At 36.5% G+C, this 22,528-nt stretch overlaps 1 protein-coding gene across 5 annotated transcripts in view; it reads left to right on the top strand.

Moving 5' to 3' along the window:
* Positions 1-18,404, top strand: part of LOC135415929 (neuroendocrine protein 7B2-like) — a 46,128-nt gene extending 27,724 nt beyond the window's left edge. For 4 of the 5 annotated variants that reach the window (XM_064658477.1, XM_064658480.1, XM_064658478.1 and 1 more), the window contains exons 3-6: positions 3,727-3,876; positions 6,754-6,866; positions 12,356-12,409; positions 16,033-18,404. In XM_064658477.1, coding sequence (XP_064514547.1) covers positions 3,727-3,876; positions 6,754-6,866; positions 12,356-12,409; positions 16,033-16,128 — 413 coding nt within the window. In that variant the 3' untranslated portion in view covers positions 16,129-18,404. The remainder of the gene's footprint in view (positions 1-3,726; positions 3,877-6,753; positions 6,867-12,355; positions 12,410-16,032) is intronic. The other variant, XM_064658479.1, reaches the window with a different exon arrangement.
* Positions 18,405-22,528: the final 4,124 nt, after the last annotated feature.

The raw sequence follows: 22,528 nt of genomic DNA, 5'->3' as shown, positions 1-22,528 counted from the left end.
GAACTGACTCTTCTGGGGGACAGCATTGCCTGTTTGAATTTGATGTGGAGGATTGCTCCCAACAGCAGATTTGTTTCAGCTGTGCTTTATGCTACCAACAGACAGGTGCCGGTAGCTAGAACTTCAGCAGACTAACAGCATTTCCATCGGATGTGTTCGGTCAGGGGAATATTCAATACTTGCAAGAAACTAGTTGCTTGTTGTGTTTCTTTTCCTTTTTTTTTTTTTCTTTTTCCCTCCAAGAATTGAGTGGTTAAGTTGTTTGTATGGGTGGGAGACTCATACGGACAGTATACGCCCCTGCAAAGAAATGAGCTGAAATGTATGCAGTTTAAATTTTTAATCATTCCAAGTATCTCCAATTGAGATGATACCAGCAGTTGATGAGGTAAATAAATACTTTTCCAGAATTATAAGAAAGGTGAGGCATTGTTCCAGTTTTGTCTTCCACCCAGCAACAGTTCCAGACCAGTGCCAGCTGATAACATATATGCATATATTTTAAGTGGAATGCAAAGCTTACTTAAGACAATACTGATCTCATCCCAAGAGACCTAAACTTCTAATTTATCCTGTAGGAATGTAAAATACCTACATACTCACACAGAAATCCTGCATGTAAAGGAAGCTGATTATTTTGGAGGGATTTTTTCTGGTAGAATGTGGCACAGAAAAGCCTGTTCATATGAGGAGTAAGGAGAGATGGGAAAAATATCTAGCCCATCCTTTCTCAATACAAGAGTGTTTGTCTGTACTATTCTGGATTTTTGCTAGTCTAGGTTTGAATAATTTAACAATGGTGTCTCTCATGGTTTCTTTGGATAGGAAATCATGAAAAGTTCCTCAATATTTAGTTGTCTTGTCTTTTTCTTTCAGACTCTCCCTGAAGGTTCAAGAGACCCATCTTGTGCTATTTTTGTAGCCGACTGTGTATGTTTGTATCACAATATTTTGACATGGTAACTGCAGTGTATTTAATCCTAATAAGTTTCTTCAAATCGGTAACGTTATAATACCAAAACTAACGCAGCTTGAGAGTTACTGTACATAATAACCCTATTTGGTATATACATAGCATTTCATTTTTATTATTGTAGTCTTTGCTGAGTGCACTATTTATCAAAGATTATAAGGAATGAGTTTTGCTGATGCTATTAAATCACTCAAGTGTGCTAAATTATGGCACCAGAGCAGGTGCTATTGTCTCCAGCTCTTCTGGAAAGAAAGGAAAGGAAAAACCCTGAAATGATCCTGGACATTTATACCTAAAGGAAACAATTCTTTTTATTAATATAAAAAGATTGGTTTGTACTCACTCAAGGGAATTCTTGGCAGTCGGTTTAAACTTACATGTATATATAGCACACTGGAGCCTGCTGAGTACCTCTGTTTTCTTTATGGATGGAGCTTTGGTGCCAAGAGGTCTGCACCACATACAAGCATAGATAGGCTTCTATCTGATGGATTGACCCATAGTGGACCACATTGTATACAGGATGTTCAAACACGTATTGATTATGCGGGTCTGTAGTTTACAGCAGAATCATAAACTGATGCTTTTAAGTACATATATGTAATCAATCTTTATGTGAAGGAAATCAGTACAAAAGAGAAATGTTATACTATACATTAGACATTATATTAAATTAAATTAGGTTGCATGTATGTTATACACTTTTTAACCTTATCACCATAACATTATTGTGTTCCACATATCATCTTTGTGTGGAGTATGGACTGTAAATGTATAAAAAGTTCATAGTGTGTGTAATGCTATTCTGCTTTTAGTGCTGTGTCTCATGGTTAGCTCCAAATGAAAGTCCCATATAACAGAGATGTAAATTTTTTATAGGGGTACTTTTATGTTTGTTACATATCTGTAAAACTTTTCTGCAACACTGTATTACAGAGTAAGAGACTTGTACTTAAGGGGGAAAATTAGCACATTGATTAGATTTTAGACGGTTGTGAAAATAAAATAGAAATATACAGGCTTATAGACTAACTTGTTTCTGGTAGCAAACGTCCAGCTGATTATTTACCAAATATAGACAATTTGGCTCAACTACCACTTTTAAATGGAAAAATAAATACAAAATTCGTGTTTTGTATTTGACTGCCTTATGTTTGCAATTTTTGCAAGTGATTATGTTAGCTTACAATGTCTAACTGTATAAAAGATGATTTAGGCTGGTCATGTTTATTTGTAATTTGGGACAGGAGTACTTGAATGATTCCTTTGGAGCAGCTTTCATGTTCAGAGGCTTTATTCCCGTCTTCTGGATCTATGAAAAATATATGAATTGAAAATAAGACTATTTGGTGATAATATGGTGATTATGCTATTTACCCAAACAGTTATGTCTGCATTCACACTTTAACTCATATTTTCCAATTGGTCAAATTCCTTCTCGTCTCATTCATTGTTAGTGGAATTTATATGTTTGACTGTATGTTGTTAGCCCTCTTTATATAGGGTTTTAAAAAAATATTGTGCTGCTGTCACACAACCATCTCAGTTGCTGGAGTGTGTGTGGTGGCTGTCTTATGTCAGGGAAAAAGAACATGCTTGAAACTAACTTTTTATTTGTCTGAAATTCAAAAGAATAGTGTATAACTGCATTTAGAAAACTCCACAGGCAGCTGGGGTTTAGCCTGTGGATACATTTGGTCAACAAAGCCTGCAGAAAAGATCTGGGGCAGATAAATATTTGTAGAGAGGCATATAGAGAGAGTGGCCTGAGCTTGTTTCCCAAATCTTTGATGAAAGACCCTACTTGTCCAAGGCAAGGCACTCAGCTGAGATGTGTGGAAGAAGGCCATAGCAAACCACTTCTATGTGCATTTACCCAAGAACAGTGGGCCCATCATTGTGTCCTCTGCCACTGAGTTATAAAACCTGTGCTGTTGTAACCCTGCAGTGATGGTGATCTCAGTCCCATGGGGCAAATATAAAAGCCTGCATCTAGAACTGATCTATTAAGTAAAGGTGTAGAAGTCGCTGAATGTGATGTTTTGTACTAAATTGACTACTGTGTACGTATACATGCACAAGAATTCCCATCAACAACAGGGACTCTTCATCACTTTTCACCATTACTGCAGGAAATGGAAGTTTACATTTAAGAATTGATTTGAATTGAAAACAATTTTTTGAGGTTTATACAACCAAATTTGCTAAAATACTCTGGGTCCCCAAGGACCTTAACGCCCTAAGTCTCCTTGGGACTTAATTTATTAATGTATTTCTAGGCTGTGCAGATAGTGTTATTTTTTTCTACAGTGTCATTAACTTTGTCTTCTTGCTGATGCTGTCTTGGCATATCTTCTGTTATTAGTTTCTACAGTGAACAGTATCAGTGACTGAAGATGATTGTACAGCAAATGTATCAAGTTTCATTATTGTCTCCTGTTCGTTTTTCTTTGCATTTTTTTTTTGCCTAAAACTTTCATTGTTAAGGAAAAAAACAACCCTAAGAATAATAATATGTGGCTGATTTTGTTTCCTAGTTTCATTTTTCATTATCTAAGTTACTGGATTTAGGTCACATGGTTACATTTCTAAAAGAGATGCTTAAAATCTAAACTTGGATCTGTCTCTAAAACAATTACATATAAGAGAGAGATACATATATTTTAAATAGAAGTCTGGATTACTCGAAACAGCTAAAGCACTTACACTTTTAATCTTGTAAAAAGACAGTGTGTATAAATTGTCTTTGCTAGGTGGTGCACATGAGGGTCTCCAGCACTTGGGTCCTTATGGCAATATCCCAAACATTGTGGCTGAGCTGACAGGTGATAATGTACCAAAGGATTTCAGTGAAGATCAAGGCTATCCTGACCCTCCAAATCCCTGCCCTATTGGAAAAACAGGTAATTTGGCTGTAGCCTTTGTACCTCTGTCTTCACTCTACATCTTCCAGTCTTTCAACTGGGTGTTTTAGTGGTTTTAGATGAACTTTTTTTTTTTTTTTTTTTTTTTTTTAATATGTACACCTTCTGTATTGCTATATGACTGCTGGAGAAGGTCATGTGAAAAAATTATATTGACCTCAGAGTAGAAGATAGTGAGATTGATGATAGCATCTTGTTCCCAAGGGACTTCATTTTCAGGCTGGCCCCTGAAAAAAGTTATCTTTCTGTACAGTCCGTTATTTTAGAGACTTTCATTGTGCCAAGAGGAATGAAACTGTCTGCCCTGATCTCCAACCCAGACCATGAGTCAATATTTAAGATACCTTGGCTCCAATCCATGTGTCTTTATAGCTCACTGAGGCTGCCTGTCTGCCAAGAAATGGAGAACTATGTGGATGTACCCCAAGATGTTGCATGCAGGCTCAGTCTGGCAGAGGAGCAGTGCAGCCTCTGAGTGCCAGAGAGGTGCCCCAGACACCCAGTGTGTCCCTCAGCTCACAATTGCACATGTACCGAGCCCTGCAGGTGGCTGGTGCTGAAGGATCACTAAAGCAGCACTGCATGTGCGTAATATAGACATACTCTAAGAGAATTGATCTTTTTCCTGTTATTTGAGCCAAGGAATGACTTCCAGTACTGAAAGTAGTAGTAAAACACTCATTGGCTGCCTTGGGAGCTCAAACTGGGAATGAGCACTCTATTTTTCTCTCGTTTTTTATTTGTGAGCTAAGATATCCTTTAAAAATGTTTTCTGTTTAGTCTTCTTTTATGTTATTTGGAAAATGCAGAACAGTTGTTTGTATTCTTGTTTAAAAATGTTCTAACTAGCTTAGAATTCATCAAAAAATAATATTTGTCATGAAAAGTTTTGTGAAGTATTTTTACATTTCATTCAAAAATTTGACAAAATTTCGAATAGCCCTTCCTTACTGTTTTCTATTACAGCCCATTTGGTGATGATGCCTACATCTCTTCTGAAATAATACCTCCTCTTCTAATTTTTTCATTATAGCTGTTTGACAGGTTGCAAATGATGGGTTTAGGTTTTCTCACACACACAAGCACACACACAGACTTTCTATCTTCTGCGTTTGCCCGTTAGACTTCTGTTAGTGATTAGATAAATAAATTAAAAACATGGCATCCAGGGAAATGCCTTTGAAAATCCCTCCAATTTTTCTTTCTTAGGCGAAATAATAGTTGTTAGCTAAGCTAATACAGTCAGATCTGAACACAGGGGGAATTCTTAGGGAAATGCTGCCTGCTCAGATAAATGGCTCTGTCATAGGTATGCCATGAGTGAAGATAGTATCTACTAGGATTAGAGTAAAATGTTTTTCAGAGCCTTAAATGGAAATTCAAGTGCTGACTGTATTATGCATACAAATTACCGGAGGCCTTCCTCAATCAGGTCTGTGGATTTGCTTAATGGAAACAATTTTTCCAGTCACTGTCTACATATGCACATTCCACAGCAGGAATACATAAGCCTGGAGCACTTGAGCTTGAAGACTTTTAGATTAGCAGTCACAGAGGGCACACATATGCCCAGCTGCCCTTTGTGTTTTCTAGCAAAAGACACACATACTCTGAGAAGATTGACCACACTTCTCTTGTCACCTGTTTCTCTCTTGAGATAACCTCGTCCCTGCTGGGACTGAAATAATTTTTAAGTGCTTTAGTGATATCTGAGTTACTTAGCCAATATATGTAGTTTTCCCCTGTTTTCTGTTGGCAACTTAATTTTTTCCTCATCCTAAGGAGCAAATAGGGAAAGCAGGATCTGTTGAACTCAGAATAACCTCCTCAGGTCATTACATCAACTCAGTTTTAAGTCAAACCTTTATTGTTTCCCACGTCTAAGAGAAAAAAATAATCCATCTGCAAGTCTTTTCACGTGATGACACACAAGGACAAAAGGGAAAGTCCACATGTGTGTGCTCCAGAGTGCCTGTGTTCTGGCAGATGTAGCTGCTTGGATGCCCAGCATCATGCCCTGGCTGGAAGGATCTTCTTCGGTGTGTCTGAGAGGAACTTGGACTGCAAGCTCCCCATGATGGCAAAGCAGAGGGAGCTCCAGGAGCAGACTCTATCTAGAAAATACTCTGGCTCCAAGTTGCTGAAACTTTGTTTAATCTAAAGATGACTTGTTTTGGTAAAAAGACTGTAAGTTGATTTTTAAATGGGTATTATCTTGACATGACACTCTCTACAGAACCATCCATTGTGGTTAAAGGAGGTTTCTAGACCAATCAGACTAGTTACCAATCTGCAGAAATGTCTTCATCATAAAACTTCTGCCACATTGCATTTTTAGGAGATCTTATGATGCATAAATGATTTTCAACCAGTTTGAACAAAGTAGCAAACCAGAAATGGAGCTCCATGAAGAGCTGCTCAGTGAAGGAAATTCAGTCTTTGTTCACAGCACTGTTTTACCATAACCTTCAAAAGTATTGCCTAAACCATTTCTAAAATTACCTGTGAGTATTTAAAAAAGAAAAAAAGATCCCTTATGAATAGGAACAGGATACAGTTCTACATAAAATCAGTGCAATAATGAAAAGAAAAACAAAAAGGAGGAGGAGAGCTTGGAAAATAAATTTTGTTTAGTTTTGAAGTTTCATGAAGTTGCAAGGTTTTGGGTTTTTTTAAATTAAATACATCCTGACAAATTCATTTCAAAAGAAAAGAAAACTGGTATTTTCTAGTCATCCCGTTCTTTATTTTTTTTTAACTGCATGATTGCATTTAAGAAATTTGATGACTAATGTGGCACATATTGTGTGTTTCAAAGCTACTAAGTACTCAGCGCTTTCTAACATACTTTTGCAGTTGATGATGGGTGTCTAGAAAACACCCCTGACACAGCAGAGTTCAGCAGGGAATACCAGCTGCACCAACACCTTTTTGATCCAGAGCATGACTACCCCAACGTGGGCAAGTGGGTGAGTACATGCTTCCTGCTTATTTTTTTGCATGTGAAACTGGGTATTGTCTGCTGTGTGTGATACTATGAAACCACAAGGAAAATATTGTCTTTATTGCTGGAAAAATTATCACCCTAAGGGAAACCACTCAAAAAAGGTAAACTTGCCCTGAAAAATACAGAAATAGTGCTTGCGATTGATAAGCACCCCAGAAAAATAGAAAGTAGAAATCCTTGTTTTATTACCTGTCCCAAAGCATGATAGCTATGTATGTACTTGATAAATGCAACAAACCACATTTCAAACTACAGTGAATAAGTAACCAAAATTAGTGCAGATCTTAAGACAAGATTTCAAAACATAACGGGACCCTAATCCAAAAGAATATCCAAGTTCAGTGACTATTCATTGTTCAGCTACTTAGATAAAAAATAGCAAGAAAAACAAAAAAAAGATGGAGTGCAGCAATCCCTAAACACCTTAAAAAATCCAGGACCAGACAGCTTGCTCTAAGGAATGCTCTCTGCCTTAAGGATTTTTGAGTACTTGATGCTGCTTTTTCCTCTGCTCAGGTTGTGCACTATATTGAAAATCTATTTGACACGTCACATATAATAAATACAGTGAGATACACTAAGGGCAAAAATCTCGTTCTAAGTATGCAAAGACTATAATAACTGCAGCGAGACTATTTCTGCAGGCTAAAGGCTCCAAAGAAAGCTCAGCTGCTTAATCTTAGATTACATCAGTTAAAATGTCCAATCCCAAAACCGTCTTCAGGCGCCAGGAAAACAATAACAATGATCATAATTTATGCTTCTAGAGCAAATAATGAAATCTCATTTTACATTGCTATAACACTTTACTTAAGATTGCCCTAAACCAGTGCTTTGTAGGCATATATCGATAAATGGACATGTTTGGCAGCCTCTTCTCCTGCTGTAATTGTGAGACAATGATTCATCATTCATAATCAAGCCAGTGTAAGATTTATAGTCTTAATTACTTATGTGAGTGCTAAATTTCTGGAGAGAATCATGCCAAAAATCCAAATTTTGGAGACTTGTGTCAGTAATTATCATCAAAGGTTTTCATCTAAAAAACACCAGATGGTGAACTTTCTTATTTTTGCCAGATAAGGTTGTTAATTTTCTTATTATTCATAAGTACCTTACTTTCATAATACCGTTTTGAAGACTATAAAAGCACTTCTGAAAATCTTTGGCGTCTAGTACTATTTCAGAGTCAAGCGTGTTGTCATTAGCAACATATATACGTAATAAATGGTAGTTAATCATTAGTGAATCCTGGACTTTTTTCATATCTCCATCCATCACTACTTATTCAGGGGAAAAAGCTGCTCATGCATGGATTAAAACAGACTTTTAGGTACTAAATAGTAATCACATCTAACTGCAGCTTAGCAAACTCCAGATCTTTCTAATTAGAGATGAAACAGCTGGTCATGTGCATGAGCAAATGTTCTGCCGAGATCCAGGAGAATTGCCTCATTACCTCCTCATTGTATATTATTACATGTTAAAAATATAAATACAATGGTATCTTTTTATGACTGATTTTGTTATTTTTAACTCTCTGGAAAAATCAGAGAAACACTCTAAAAATTATTTGTTTGAGACTTGATAAAAGAGAGAGATCAGATCTTTTAGGTCACTCACTGTGATCTGCATTAGGTTGTAAATGACCAGCACAGCTGGCTGTGGGCTGCCCAGGTGGTAACTGTGTGCATCCCATCCTCCCACTGCCCCCAACCACCAAAATTCCCTCTGCCCACCAACAGCTTGTTCCTGTTTCTTGTGTCAAAGAGCCTAGGACTAAACACCACTAGGTCTGTGATGGCTGTCTACTTACAGACTGTGTTTCCAACAGCTCCTACTGGCGCACACCCTGTAGGTGCAAGGCTGTCACCACCATCTGAAGCTTTCAGGGCAGGCGTGTCTCCTGGACCCATGTGGGCTGCCATGTGCTCTTGGGAGAGCTTCTCTCCTGCCTTTTCCTTCCACAGTGCAGTTTAGGCACTGTTACAGTTCCTAGTGACTTGTCCTTTCCAGGACCCAACCTGCATTCCTTAGCATAACAACCGTAAAACCCAACTTACATTAGCAGGTCAGGAAAAAAAACCTGCTTGTCTTAATGGGACAGAAGCAGGCTGGTTGGTTTGTTTTCATGATAGACTGTCACGCTTGCAAAGTACGAGACCTCTGCAGTACCCTGTGAATAACAGACACACTTTATAAGAGTCAAGCAAGTCTAGAAGGTGTCTCATGCAGCAAAGTGTATGGTTCCATGTAGATGCTAAATATGATGTGTAAATACTGCTAATACATATGAAAATATAAATATGTAAATCATGATAAATGTGCACTGGGTTAGGAGTGGGAAGAAGAGGAAGAATTTTTTTGTCTTTGGAACAACTCTCCATATGTTAATATGCTGACCTGTGGGAAGTCTCTGGAACAGATTCTGTTTATAGAGTGAGATGCACAGCTTATACTCTCATCCCCAGCCCCTAAAGCTCTTTTTTTTTTCTCCTCATATGTGGAAAACGTAGAGGCGACAGTGGGAATAGTAAGATGAGGGACTTTTGGAGGTTGCTACCCTACTGTACAAGTATAGTTTCTAAGATTTCAGGGGTTTTTTCCCCTCAGTTCAGACTTTTCCTTGCAGGACACAGATATTTTCCATTTGAGTCTGCCTTTTTTGCAGCTTATCTCTTTAGATGGTTTGAAGACGTGTTGTTGGCATCCAGAAAGACTTTCACAAAGACCATTTACAATATACAATTTACAATACAAATCTAAAACCCACTTATATGTAAGTTGTTATTTATTGAAACCCAAGGTGTTAACCAGTACCATGTGTAGGGGTTGAAAAGAGAAGGGAAGTTAGCTGTGTTTTCTGACACCAGTATCAGTACAAACAGAAAATTAAAAGCAACTATGTTTTTCAGCAACACTCCTTTGTACTGAAGCAATGGATGACATTTCACTCTAAGGATAGAAATAATGTCGGTTTTGCTTATCAGTCACAGTGGAGGGATCCAAGGCAATACAAAGAATGGCAAATGGGAAGCAGGGCTTAAAATATTCTACAAAGGTGAAGTCCTTGTTAAGAAGTTACTGTGTGTGGCTTCCTAATTTTAATAGAAACCTGAACTAGTCACTCAGAATTTATTTTAATCCAACTACAGTTGTAGTGAGCAGCCCTAAATGTATCTGTCTTTACCAACTGATATTGCTAAATATCTGGATGGTAATGGTGATTATTAGGATATGTTATGACAGGTCTGGTCCCCCTCTTCAATTTTAGACAGTACAGATTGTATAATTCAGTGTAGTATGCCTGATGTAATAGAAATTGTCATGCTTGATATTCCTGGCAACACTGGAACTTGACTCAAAAAAAAAAAAAAAGCCCTCCTGAAAGGGTGCAACCTTGCTAGTGGTTTTCAGTTTTGCTCAATAGTTGTGCAGATGCACGTTACAGAATTGCTGATTAATACTGACTTGAAGATTCAGTGCAGTCTGAAATACTTCAAAGATAAATCTCTCTGGCATTAGTTAGTTGGTTGCAAACATTTTAACTTCTGATTTTTTTCCCACCCAAATCCCAGCCTAATCCAAGCATCCTAATCCAGCATCCTAATCCAAGTAGCCAGGAGGGTGCAAAGGAACCTTCAAGAGTGATAGGAAAGTAGCAAATCATGTGCAGCATGTCTCCAGATGAGCTATATCTTTAACTGGACAAACTCTGTGCCTTCATTCCTAACAACCTCTTGGTGAAGGATGGGCACTGCAGAGGCAAATTTTGGTGGCTGATGAGATCAGACCATTACGCAGTGGAACATATTTTCAGGATTGCTGTTACCATACAAGTATGTTCTTAGCTCATGCTCCATAACCTTATTTGCTTTGTACTCCACATAATGCTGTAGTTATGGTCTTAAAAGATTCCCAAGCAGACTAAACAAAATATGATATTCATGGTTCAATTGTGAGGAATTTTTCTGAGTGACAGAAATGTTAGGTCCAGTAGTTAATTCTTTTTATTTCAGAAACACCATTTTTCCTCTCATGAAAAGTATAAGGTCAAAGAGTTTACAAAGAGAGGCTTTGGTGGTGTTTTGTTTCCTAAAGAGAATAATTCACACAAATGTGAGTTTCCTTAAAATGTTAAATTTAAGTTTTCCTGAAGAGAATTTGCATAAATTACTAGCCAAGAATGTCCCTCTTGGCCAACTTCATCTCTGTTCCCTTTTGGCACAGCTCAGACAAAATAACTGAGGTTGGGCAAGAGAGAGGCCTTGTGAATTTGGGGTTTAATGAACATGAGAAGTACAAACCAGACAATTTTGGCAGATTTCATTGTAACACTCGAAAATGTTTGTTTTTTCTCATATCAAGGCTGCAGAGAGGGTAGAAGTGTTTGGTGAATTTGTTTTGCGTTAGAATTACACTTTCTATTTATATAATCAATGTTAGGTCAGTTGTTTATAGCAGAATTAATGGCCTTGTTTATACAGTCTTCTGCTTTTATACATGTAATTCTTCTCTTCTTCCATGTTCAGGTTAAAGTTTGGTTTTGGTTTTCTTCATAATGTACAATTGAAACAAAATGTGGTGAACATGTGTGTGTTATTCTAGACTTTATTAGAATTCACTACTTGTAAGAAATACAACAATATGTGGATGCACTTATGTAAACTATGGTCAGAGGGGATTTTTGTGTTGGGTTTTTTTCTTTTTTCTTTTCTCATCATCATAACTTTCTTTTCTGCCAAGATGTTTCTGGCAGTTTTTAAAAGGTTTACCATTAAAAACGTTATAGACCAAATGGGTTTTAGAAACTTTATTGAGGGCACTACTTAAACAAAGGAAGAGTTGGCGCTGAACTGCTTTCAACAGAACTTTGCACTGGGAAGTGTTGATATCTGGAAGGGAATAAGCAAAGACAACAAAACAGTAGGAATGACGCCTATTGCTGTTTTTAAAAGGCATTAGAAAATCCCTCATAAAGCAAATATTTTTTTGCTCCTGTTCTTCTGTCACCTCAAATGCATAAAAAGATATACCGGAGGCAGGAATCCTGCTTCCCCTCCCTCCTACTTTTTTTTATCTTTTACCTTCTGCCTTTTTAAAAAAAAAAATAGTCTACGTGTATTTATACCATGTATCATGTGATGGGGAACATTCAGACCATATCATTATAGCAGCATGTACTTAAATCACTTATTGCCTTAACACGATGATAACATAGTGCAACATAGTGGAAAATTACTGTTACTGGCTTTTAAATTGTTAATAAGGCTGTGACTGCTCCTGAAGAACTTCACATGTTAGCAGGAATATCCAAATATTTATTTGTGCTTTATCTTTCCCATAAAACTGCACAGCCTTCTAAACTTGCTAATATTTAACATCAAAAATAGTATTTTAAAAGAAGAGTGTAATGAATTTGATGGCTGGTTTCTTTTTTTTCCCTTCCAGAGCAAGAATTTACTCTTTGAAAAGATCAGTCGTGGTCCAAAAAGAAGAAAGAGGGTAACTATTGGAATACTTTTTAGCCTTGTGTAATCTAGAGAGAATTAAAATCATATCATTAAAATGAAGAGTTAATCTAATGCATTCTTATTATACCTTAGATAATGTGTAAAGTCAGGGAATCTCTGTGATAAACTACTATAGCCAGCTTCAGAACTGTACACTGGCTACAAGATTTATTTCTCTAAATAGCCTGCTGCTTTCAGAAGATGCACTTCAAGGCAGAACATTAATTATAAAACTTCATATTACCTGTGTTTTAAAATTGATCCTATCTGCATAAAACCATTTAAAATTATTTAAATGTGTCTAAAAGAGAATTTAAAAGTTCCCTCCTAAAAATATTAGTAAATTTAATTACCACTGTCTATGCATGTGCATATGTTCTTTGGGTGTAAATGACACTAGAGGTAGTTCTTTAGCAGAGTTTGTCTTGGATGAAACTCCTATCTCTATGTCCCACTTGCTTGAAAGACAAAGATGACTGGGCTCTCATTGTTCTGCTCCTGGAACAAGGAAGGCAATCCATGTATCACAGAGAACCTCTGCACAATCTGCCTCACTACCATCTCTTTTTTGGTAGCGTCAGCCTTTCTTTTATTAAAAAAAAATCGTTTTCAGGCAGAGTCAGAATCTTTAGCTTTGCTGCTGGCATACTGTTTTTCTAAAAAGTCTAGCTCTCTGCCAGAAAGTAGCTTTTCAAAATATGACAGCACAGTTTATACTGCAAATGAAGTAAATTTAATTTAAAATAACAAGCATAAGTGAAGATTATTTATTTATTTAGCTCTCAAACTTCTAGTCTTCGCTAGAAAGGGAGAAGATAAGTTGATTTCTTACCAATTCACACATCACTGGCAATCAACACTGTTCAACCATGAGTAATGATCTGACCTGAACTTAGTATCTGTCTCCTGCTTACATTTGATTTTTGAGTTTGTTAGTGGAAAAGGAAAAAGGGTAGGCATCTGATTTTAATTTTTAAGTTTCGTGGAATGTTTATTAATAGCTAGAACAACATGTTAAAGTGGAATTCATGCAATATATACATGAGAGGAAAAAAATTGAAAAAAAGAAAAAGACTTTCTGTCTGTGAAATGACTGATGTGATTGAATACAAAAGAAGCAATTGCTGGAGACATGACAGCTGCATGGCCAGGGGTAGCCCAGAATTTTGAAGATGAAGCTTCAGTGTCTTGCTTTGCAGCAGATTTATTCTCCTAGCACAGGCATGTCACCTAATGGTAAATTCATTAGAATTTAAGGTGTTTTAGAGTAATACTGTAATGATTACTAATGCTTTAATGAACAATTCAGAATTTTCACTTCATCAGCAGAAGGGTAACCTAGAGATGTCACCAGCAGAGTGTATTTCTCCAAAAAGCGAAACGTCCACTGGATTCCACTGCTGCCTTCTGTGCTCCCTGCTACTCTTCCAGGCCCTTCTGCACAGACATAGAGTTTCAGAATCTTGCAACAAATTGGTCTTTTGGGTCTGATTGTCCCAATTTTAGCTTAAAACAAGTCTTATGTAACGGTGTAGGTAGTAACTCTGTTGTATCTATACAATGTGTAACAGTCACAGAGGCACTACTGAGGTCTAGAAAACCACAAATTCTAAGTATATGTTGCATATCCATATATTTTTAAACACACATGCAAGCACATATATACATAATCAATACATACAGCAAAGGTGTGTATTTACCATTTGCTACTGTGTTATTTTTTTTGTAGCACTTGTAGTGACAGACAAGGAAGCCTACATGACATCTAATTTTAATTAGCCATCCTCCCTTTTTTTGCATTTCTATGCATGAGCATAGTCCTGTCCAGAAAATAATATAATATCCCGAAGTGTCAGGAGCTCTTCTGTAATCACTGAGTCACGTTGCTGTGGGCTCGGAGCTGTGCACAAAGGTGCTTGGGACCTTGCATTGCTTTGAATTCTGCACAGCTGCATAGGATTAAACATTTTTTAACAAATCAGCCAAAATATTTTACATTATATTTTGATTTCTTTTGTCTGTTGAGAAGGATTTACATTTTTATGTAGTTTCATTCCCTTCTACTTTATTTCAAAAAGTAGCAAGCAAGTACCATTCCAAAAAGAAGACCAATTAATCTTCCTAAGAATCTAAAATAATTCCTAGAAGTTTATGCAACAGTTGAATTTCACTAAATTAACATTAAACAGAACTTCTTTAAACAAACACAAACAAATCATTTACATATGTCTTATTTCTGACAATTTAAAGCATTAAATTAGAGTTAGTTTATTTTCAAGGATTTTTCCACATTCATTTCTGATTCTTAATATTTTTATGCTTTTACTTGCAGCAGGCAAAACACTCAAAAACCAGTGGAAGTAGGCAAAAGGGTTGCTCTGTGCTATGATTAAGTATTAATGATAGCATCCACAAATCTGGAGAAACCCAAGGGGTTAAACTTGAAGGCAGACAAACCCCAAGTCTTTTCCAGAGATTCAAGAAATACTTGGGATATTTGAAAATAAATATTTTGTGCCCATTTTGAATGCCTTTTTTTTTTTTTTTTTATTCCTAATTTTTGGTGAAAGAACCACAGAAATATCTCAAGAAAAGTAATTTCTGTAACATAGTCAACCTGACAAGAATCAGGAGATACTGGAAAATTTGCATTCCTCCACTTAAGCAAACAATTTTTATGGCATCAAAAACCTGCACACTAGAAATTTTGTCTGTGTCTGTGAACGAGAAAGAATATACTTGAATTTTGTTTATACAGACACTGTAACATGACAGAAAGCAGGTGTAAATTATATTTAATACTGACGTGCCACTAAACTGCTTGCTATTTGTAAATAGAGTAAATACATTTTATTACATTGATATAGATAAAATTTGAGCATAGGCTTTCTATGTTACTTCATCTGCAATCTCCAAACAGTTTTGAGACAGGATCTGTTCATCTTCAGCCTCACATTGTGCTGCTTGCATAGTGCAAAGTGAAGTTAAACCCTCTCTAGGGATCTTCTTTCCAGCATTCCCTTGTTCTGGCAGTGGTAGGAGAGCCATTTTGTATGCCAAAACCTTGCTTGGCTCTGCTTCTGTGCCAGCAGTTATTTTATCTCAGCATCAAGAGAGGAGGCAAGGAGGGGTTTCCTGGAGAGGACATGGGCTGAAGAAGAGACTATGGTCAAAATGATTTGGTGGTCTCTAACTTGTCTCTCAGCATAATGTCCATCAGCGTCTAGTAATTTAATCTAAAACTTACCTGTACTTCTCTAGCAAGTTCTGTCCTGCCTCAAGAATTAGGGAGTTAGGTCTGCTGTGGTTTCTCTGCTGAGCTGGGGAAAGGGGGAATGGAGCAAAAAGGCAGTGTTTAATTCAGATTGTCCTGTATTCTTTCAAGTCCTCCTCCACTTATATTCCTTTCAGTGGATTGAATTAAATTCTTTCACAAAAAAAAATTGTAGAAACAAAACAGTGATTGACTTTTTGATTTAATCTCTGGAAGCAATTTTTTTTCCAGTCTGCAAGTGTTTGACAGATAAGAAATGCATAAATACATTTACTAATCCTAGTTACCTTTTATATGTTTCCCTGTTTCTAATAAGTTTAAATAATTTTAAACTTTTTCAGAGTGTGAACCCCTATCTGCAAGGACAGCGACTGGATAATGTTGTAGCAAAGAAGTCTGTTCCACAATTTTCGGATGAAGACAAAGGTCCTGAATAAGTACAGTAAAAATGAAAGATAAAAACTCATGCCATCCCCTGCTAGATTGTAATATTGCTTATATATAATCATCTATGAAAATCCTTGTGAATGGCAGCATGCTTATTATTTATACGACTGTAGATGAAAAACAGCTGTATTTATAACAGTATGTTCTAGATAAGAAAAATATGGTTCTGCTTTTTGTTAAGTTACGGTAAAAGGACATTTCTGTTGTTTTTATTTTAGTCATGGAGCAAACTTTAAAAATGTTAGTCATTTTAATAGCTAACGTGAGGTAAATGGTCCTAATGAGCAACTTGTAAATAGAAAGATGAAAAAATGCCCAATCTGACTCCAGCATTTAATCTTAAATGTTACTATGTTTGACACATGAAAATTTCAGTTTTATGTTTTGTTCGCAAATATTGTTACTTAGCAAAGACAAAGTATTTATTTTACCAGAGAATTTTGGCTTTTGGTCATTTTAATAAACATTTAAGCAATCTACAAGGTTTGCAAAGTGACATTTCCAAAATATTTCAGAGGCTCATTTGTCTCTGTTATTTCTGTGCAAATTTAAAAATTAAAGAACTGCTTTTTGACTCTATTCACTGGAATATTTTTCTGTTAGTTTTAATCATTCCTTAACTTTCCTGAACACTTGCACATCTTTCGTCTTTATCAATGAAACTGTTATGTTGAATCTCCCCCACAGTTCTTTGTCTGAGTAACAGCAGAATTTGTGCATTATAGTGTTCTTAAATTATGCTTCCAGGGGATATTATAAATGAAGATGGAGACATTTGTCTGTGTTAATAAGGTTGTATCAACAACCTCTGAATCTAAATCCAGGCTATGAAGGTCATTACAGTTGATCTTCTGAAAAATTATGCTACTCTAATAACACTGGCAGCTATCATTGCTCTTAAAGTTGTTCCAGGAAGCTTAAATTGCCTTTTTGCCCCTAGGAGATTGAAGAACTTTGTATTCCAGAGTTCTCCCTTTCTGAAAGAGGAGAATATAAAATTACCTAAAATTTTTTATTTTTAGAATACATCTGAATATTTAAAGCCATGTGCACGAAGCATTGGAATTATGGAAAAGAGCCTTATTTACAGCTTTGAACTTGAAATCTGTGGAAAAAGAAGTAGTTTCCTTTCCCATCCTACAGAAAAACACAGTAAAATAACGATGACCCCTTAGAAAACAAACTAAGAAACTAAAGTTCCTAGCTACCCAAGATTAAAGTTAACAGGATGGCACATATATGACTGTCAATAGCATTTGCTTTTTTTGTCCCACCACTTGGTAATAAATTATGTATGTAGAGAGTTGGCCCTCTCATGTCATCTATGGGTAGATTGTAAAACTGTGTGACATTTTAGGATGAACTATCATGTCTTTCATCATAGATCCTTTTTTAAAAAAATCTGGAAGAGAAGACTAAATAGTATGTAATGCAGTGGGGTTTATACTCGCACATGAGCTGCCTCCTACTGGAATACGATGGGAGCAATTCATGTGACAGAACTTGAAATCTCTGCTCCTTAAGCCTACTCTTTTTATCTGCACTCCTGCTTAGTCTTCACCCAGGTTTTGAGAGTTGCAAACTTGCAAAGGTTGTCTCCAAAACCAGCAAAAAGTATATATATGCTGTATATATATAAAAATAAATAACTATATATATAACTATATATCTGTCCTTATTAGCTCAAATAAAATCCATTTTAATCACAAAAGTGAAGCAACCATAATGGCAATTAATTCCATTTTTTAATCTCTTAGTAAGGACCAGTACATAGTAAAAGGAGGTATTTATGGTAAATAGGGGGCTTAAAAACAGAGGGGCAAAGAAACATTGTTTGCTTAATAGTATCAGTGATCTCACATCTAATTTCTTGAAATACTTTAGGCCACTACACCCTTTCTGGGGATGATGTGATAATCCAGAACAGCAAACTGGCCAGAACAGGAATCTTTAGATTCTGCCTGTGACCTGGGTAGGGCCAGAGGAGCTGTCCTCCTGTGGATGATAGGTCTGCACAGCACAGGCAAAGGAAAAATATCACAATTCAGAGGTGATTTTTGTCTTTAAATGCAAACAAAAAAAACGCAAAAACCTTTAGACTGCACAAAACGATGTGTCTTACAGGAATTGTGTGCTGGAAGAAGTCAAATGCATGGTGGTGAGCAGCTGTCTGCTGAGTCCATCGGGCAGCTTGAGTGTTTCACCAAGAAGACTCAATAGCACTATTATGAAATTTTAATAAAATATAACTCTTACACCGTGATAATGAGATTCATTATTCTAATTTCAGTTTCATACTAGAGCTGTTTTACTGTACTAGGATTGGTAGTCCCATGTTGATTTAAAAAAAAAAAAGAAAAAACAAGAAAAAAAAAAACAAAACCCTTGTCCTTCTGCTTCTCCAACAAGAGTCCTAACATGTATATGGAGTTTTTATTAGAATCATCTTTCAGAGTCACTGAGTAAAAATACCAACTATCCCCCTCACTAAGAGCTCACTTCACCAAACCAATAGATAAAAGAATCTAAATAGCTGCACAGCTCTTGCAGGTGTGATTGCCCTTTTACATTTACGATGCATGTGAATTAAGAAGCATGTCTGTTGATACTGTTGTTTAGAATTTTCATTAAATTAAAACCTTTTTAGAGTATTTTAAAACTCGCAACTGTGTTAATTACCTCTGACGTATTTGAGACACAATGTCCTTGAAAGAAGCTATACAAAATAAAGTGTATTGCCATGCAACATTGATTTTGTCTAGTAAAGAAATATTTATTACCCTGGCTTAAAAAAACCACCATGTAACTGATCATATTATAGTATTTGATTTGTGACACAAAACTTACTCTGGGAGTGCAATGTGTGTATGCACACACACACACACACACACTAACATGCACTTTTTAAAAGATAATATAGTCTGATAATAAACTCAGTAGTGAAGAATATAAATATGTTAACCCACAGAAGAAAGTAATATAAAAATGCTTAGTGAATTACTAAGGAGGGGAAATAGTGATATGCTTCTATATATTGGCACATTTGCATTCACCTAACAAAACTGTGTTGCTGATCTATTCAGCAACTCATGAGCAATCCAAAGAAACTTGGAAATAGTTCCAGGAATCTGATGTCAGAGTCCCAAGAGTCACAGGGTTGCAAGTAAAGCTGATCTGAAGCTTATTTTATGAAAATATGATGAAAAGTTCTTCATCCGTTAAACTGAAGAAAGGCACAGGCAGAAAGATGACTACTAAGTCAATTAAGTTTTTGGCTTTGTTGTGGAAAAAGTATCACTCAAGCCCCTTTGTTTCAAAATGTCAATAGCTGAGGATGAAGACAGGTATTTTTTTGATGATGAAGAGGAGACTTGAGTCCATGCCCTCAAACCAGGTCTCTAACCAGTAGCTTTGTGGAAGTGTTGAAAAACTTTGTTTTCATTTTCATGCTGTACAAAAACTAATTTTTGAACATTTACATTTGTTGGAAAAAGCCAGTGATAACATCAACCCAAAACAAACTTGGAATCTTCTGGCCTGTTTGCTGGTAAGCTCACTAAACCAACTCTAACCTTATTTGTAAGGCTGTTAACACTTACAATGTGATAGAAGTTTTATGCAATTGCTTCTTTTTTTATATATACACAAATCAGCAATGTCTGGATCTGTAGGACAAAGAGTTCAAAGATAACTTTTCAGTCAAAGTCACACACTTAGATTTATGGAAGGAGAAGGGGAAGGTAGGAGGATTCAGATGATACCACAACCCCATAAAAATTGGAAATGTCTAAGGAAAGTACAATTTCACATGATCCACAGGGGAAATGAGTATGTTCACTATTTTATTAGCTAAGTGTGCTAGAGGTAAGATTTAAGGTACCTCTCCATCCAAGTCAGAAACTATCAGGGCCATCAGGGAAAGAGAGGACATTATCTCCCGTTTTGAGACACCTAAATCCAAGGTTTCAGTCTAATGGAATTGACAATTAGATTGAACTATACTTCTGCCATACTTGATACAAATAAGAGGGCAATCTAATATGCCCTAAATGAAAGACATCAACAATAAAAACCAAAAAGAACATATTGACTCCATTGCCACATGGATACATATGCATACACTTAAAAATTTAGTTTTGTTTGAAGACATGCAATTACCTTCAATACAGTTAAAAAATAATCATTCAGGAATTATCTCAAATAAGAAGTCTTCTTTTTAAATAAAGAATTATTGTTGACCCTTAAAAGGTCTGCCTGTTTGTGGTGCCTAGAGTCAATGACAGATTCCAAGCATGAGCGAAGACAAGTTCTCTTGAAGGGTTCAGTCACTGACAGTGAGTGGCTTACATGCAGACTACATAAAAACTATAAGGAAATGTAGGTGAAGGAAGTGGAATTGCCATCATGAAGGGCCTCATGAATCACAAATGTAGCTGACTAGCACAGGATTGGGTCCTAAGCCAAGATTTTCATATACAAGAGAGCAAAATGCTCAAATGAACCATTTTCCAAGCACACTCATGGTCCACATCTACCACACTCGAGCCTTTTGCTGTTAGGTGAAGAGTGGCACTGAACTCCAGTTCATCGTCCTAATTTGCCATGAGAAGGAAGCATGTACTTTCAGTTCTTATGTTCGCTTTATTTATGATGCCAACTGCTTTGCTGCGATTACGTGAATTCTGATGGTTGGAAGAGCCTCTAGCCATGTGTTCAACACATGGGAGCATAACAAATGTTAAATAAGAGTGTCATGGCAGTAGTGTTACCAGTTGGAACTAAAAGAGCTTAAAAAAAGTCCTGTTTGACTATCAAGGTCTGTATTTTTATGTGCAGCAGAGGTAGAGATGGTAGGAATTGAGAATGGCTTCAGACTTTAGGTAGCTCTAATCACCTCTTTTTATTCTTTCCTGTAGTTCCTGTTACCAAAACACATGGAATGCAGCTCCTAATGCAATGTATGGTCTTTTACATTTAATCACTATGTTTCTTCATCCTACTCTTCTCTCCAAGAAAAACAGTGGTGGGAGTCAGTGGCTAAATTTCATTGTAAACTGAGTGAGGCAAAGGAGAAAGAAAGCACAGAGAAAAATAATGTGCTACTAGTCTCAAACTCTCCCTCATTCCCTAACCAGCGTCATTTATTTAGAGACCATTAAATGTATAGTGGGGGCTGCTTTCCTGGGAGCCACCAAAGATCTCCATTAGAGATGGTAAGGGTTTTTAGGTCTGGGCATATTTGTTAGATCACAGAAGGTGCATACGACTTCAATGCTGAATTGAATCTTAGCCTCTTTTAATTAGTTCTTTATTCTGTAAAACAAAAAAAACCACCAAAATCCTAGCAGTTCTTCAATTCAATATATGCATTCTAATGCCCCAAAGTCCTCTAAAAGTGGCTGAAATTCAAGTGGGATAGCCCCTATGGGAAGATGTGGTCCTGATTCCTCAACACAGTAGAGAACGCCTTTCTACACTGGGAAATAAAATACCACACTGTGACATTTTGTATTTCTAAATGGACAAAACAGACTTATGAAAGAACACGTCAGGCCATCCAGAGAAACACTCGTACTTCACCACTGGTTAGTTTTTTCCCTTTCTTTGAACAACATTGCAAACAGTCACTAACTCAATTGCAAAACTTTGATTCCAACAGGTGGTGCAATGGCTGTAAGATTTATGGGCTTGAAAGTTGCATTATTACAGTTGAAGTAAGAAACCTATTTTTAATGCTCAAATGATCAAATTAAAAAATAGTCATAACTGATTTAAGTAAGTAAAAGTCAGTGTTATGATAAGCATGGCTGTCATAGTTTGTGCACAGACTCTGGCTATTGGTTAAATTCCCAAACAACTCTACTACTCAGCTGCCACAGGAGTCTGTGCATGTGTGGGTAATGTACATGTGCACAGTTAAAAAAGCAGAAAAGTATGTCCTGCTTCTGATTCCTTATAGCTTTCTCTTGCTACTCCCACAGTGTCTCCAGCTTTGCTTCAACCTTTCTGGTGGTTACTGGTCTGAAGCTACGGTGTCTTGGAATATTTGTTTTCAGGGACTTTGATGAATGCAAAGTCTTCCAGCATGCAAGCAGTAGGCGCCAGAATGTTACACATTTCTTTAAAGTACGTTAATTATTTTCTGCTTTAGTAGTTGAGGCTATTTTCTTATTTCTAACCATATTGGCCATTTTCTGCTGTGTTTTTACGTTCTCAACAGCAACCTATAAGCCTTTAAAAGAACAAGAATTATCCACAAACTTGAAGATAAGACCTTCATAGACCTCCTGTAAAATACCAGTTGCTTGTTAAAAAACACTTTGTGTCTATTTAGTTCTGTATCTGGAGGTTCTTGATCTGGAGGTTTACAAAACTGGGAATTATTTCCAA

This window comes from Pseudopipra pipra, chromosome 6 (genome assembly GCF_036250125.1).
Source record: "Pseudopipra pipra isolate bDixPip1 chromosome 6, bDixPip1.hap1, whole genome shotgun sequence".
NCBI classification, from domain to species: Eukaryota; Metazoa; Chordata; class Aves; order Passeriformes; family Pipridae; genus Pseudopipra; species Pseudopipra pipra.
Note: the sequence above shows the minus strand (reverse complement) of the source record. Positions and strands in the feature narration are given on the sequence as shown.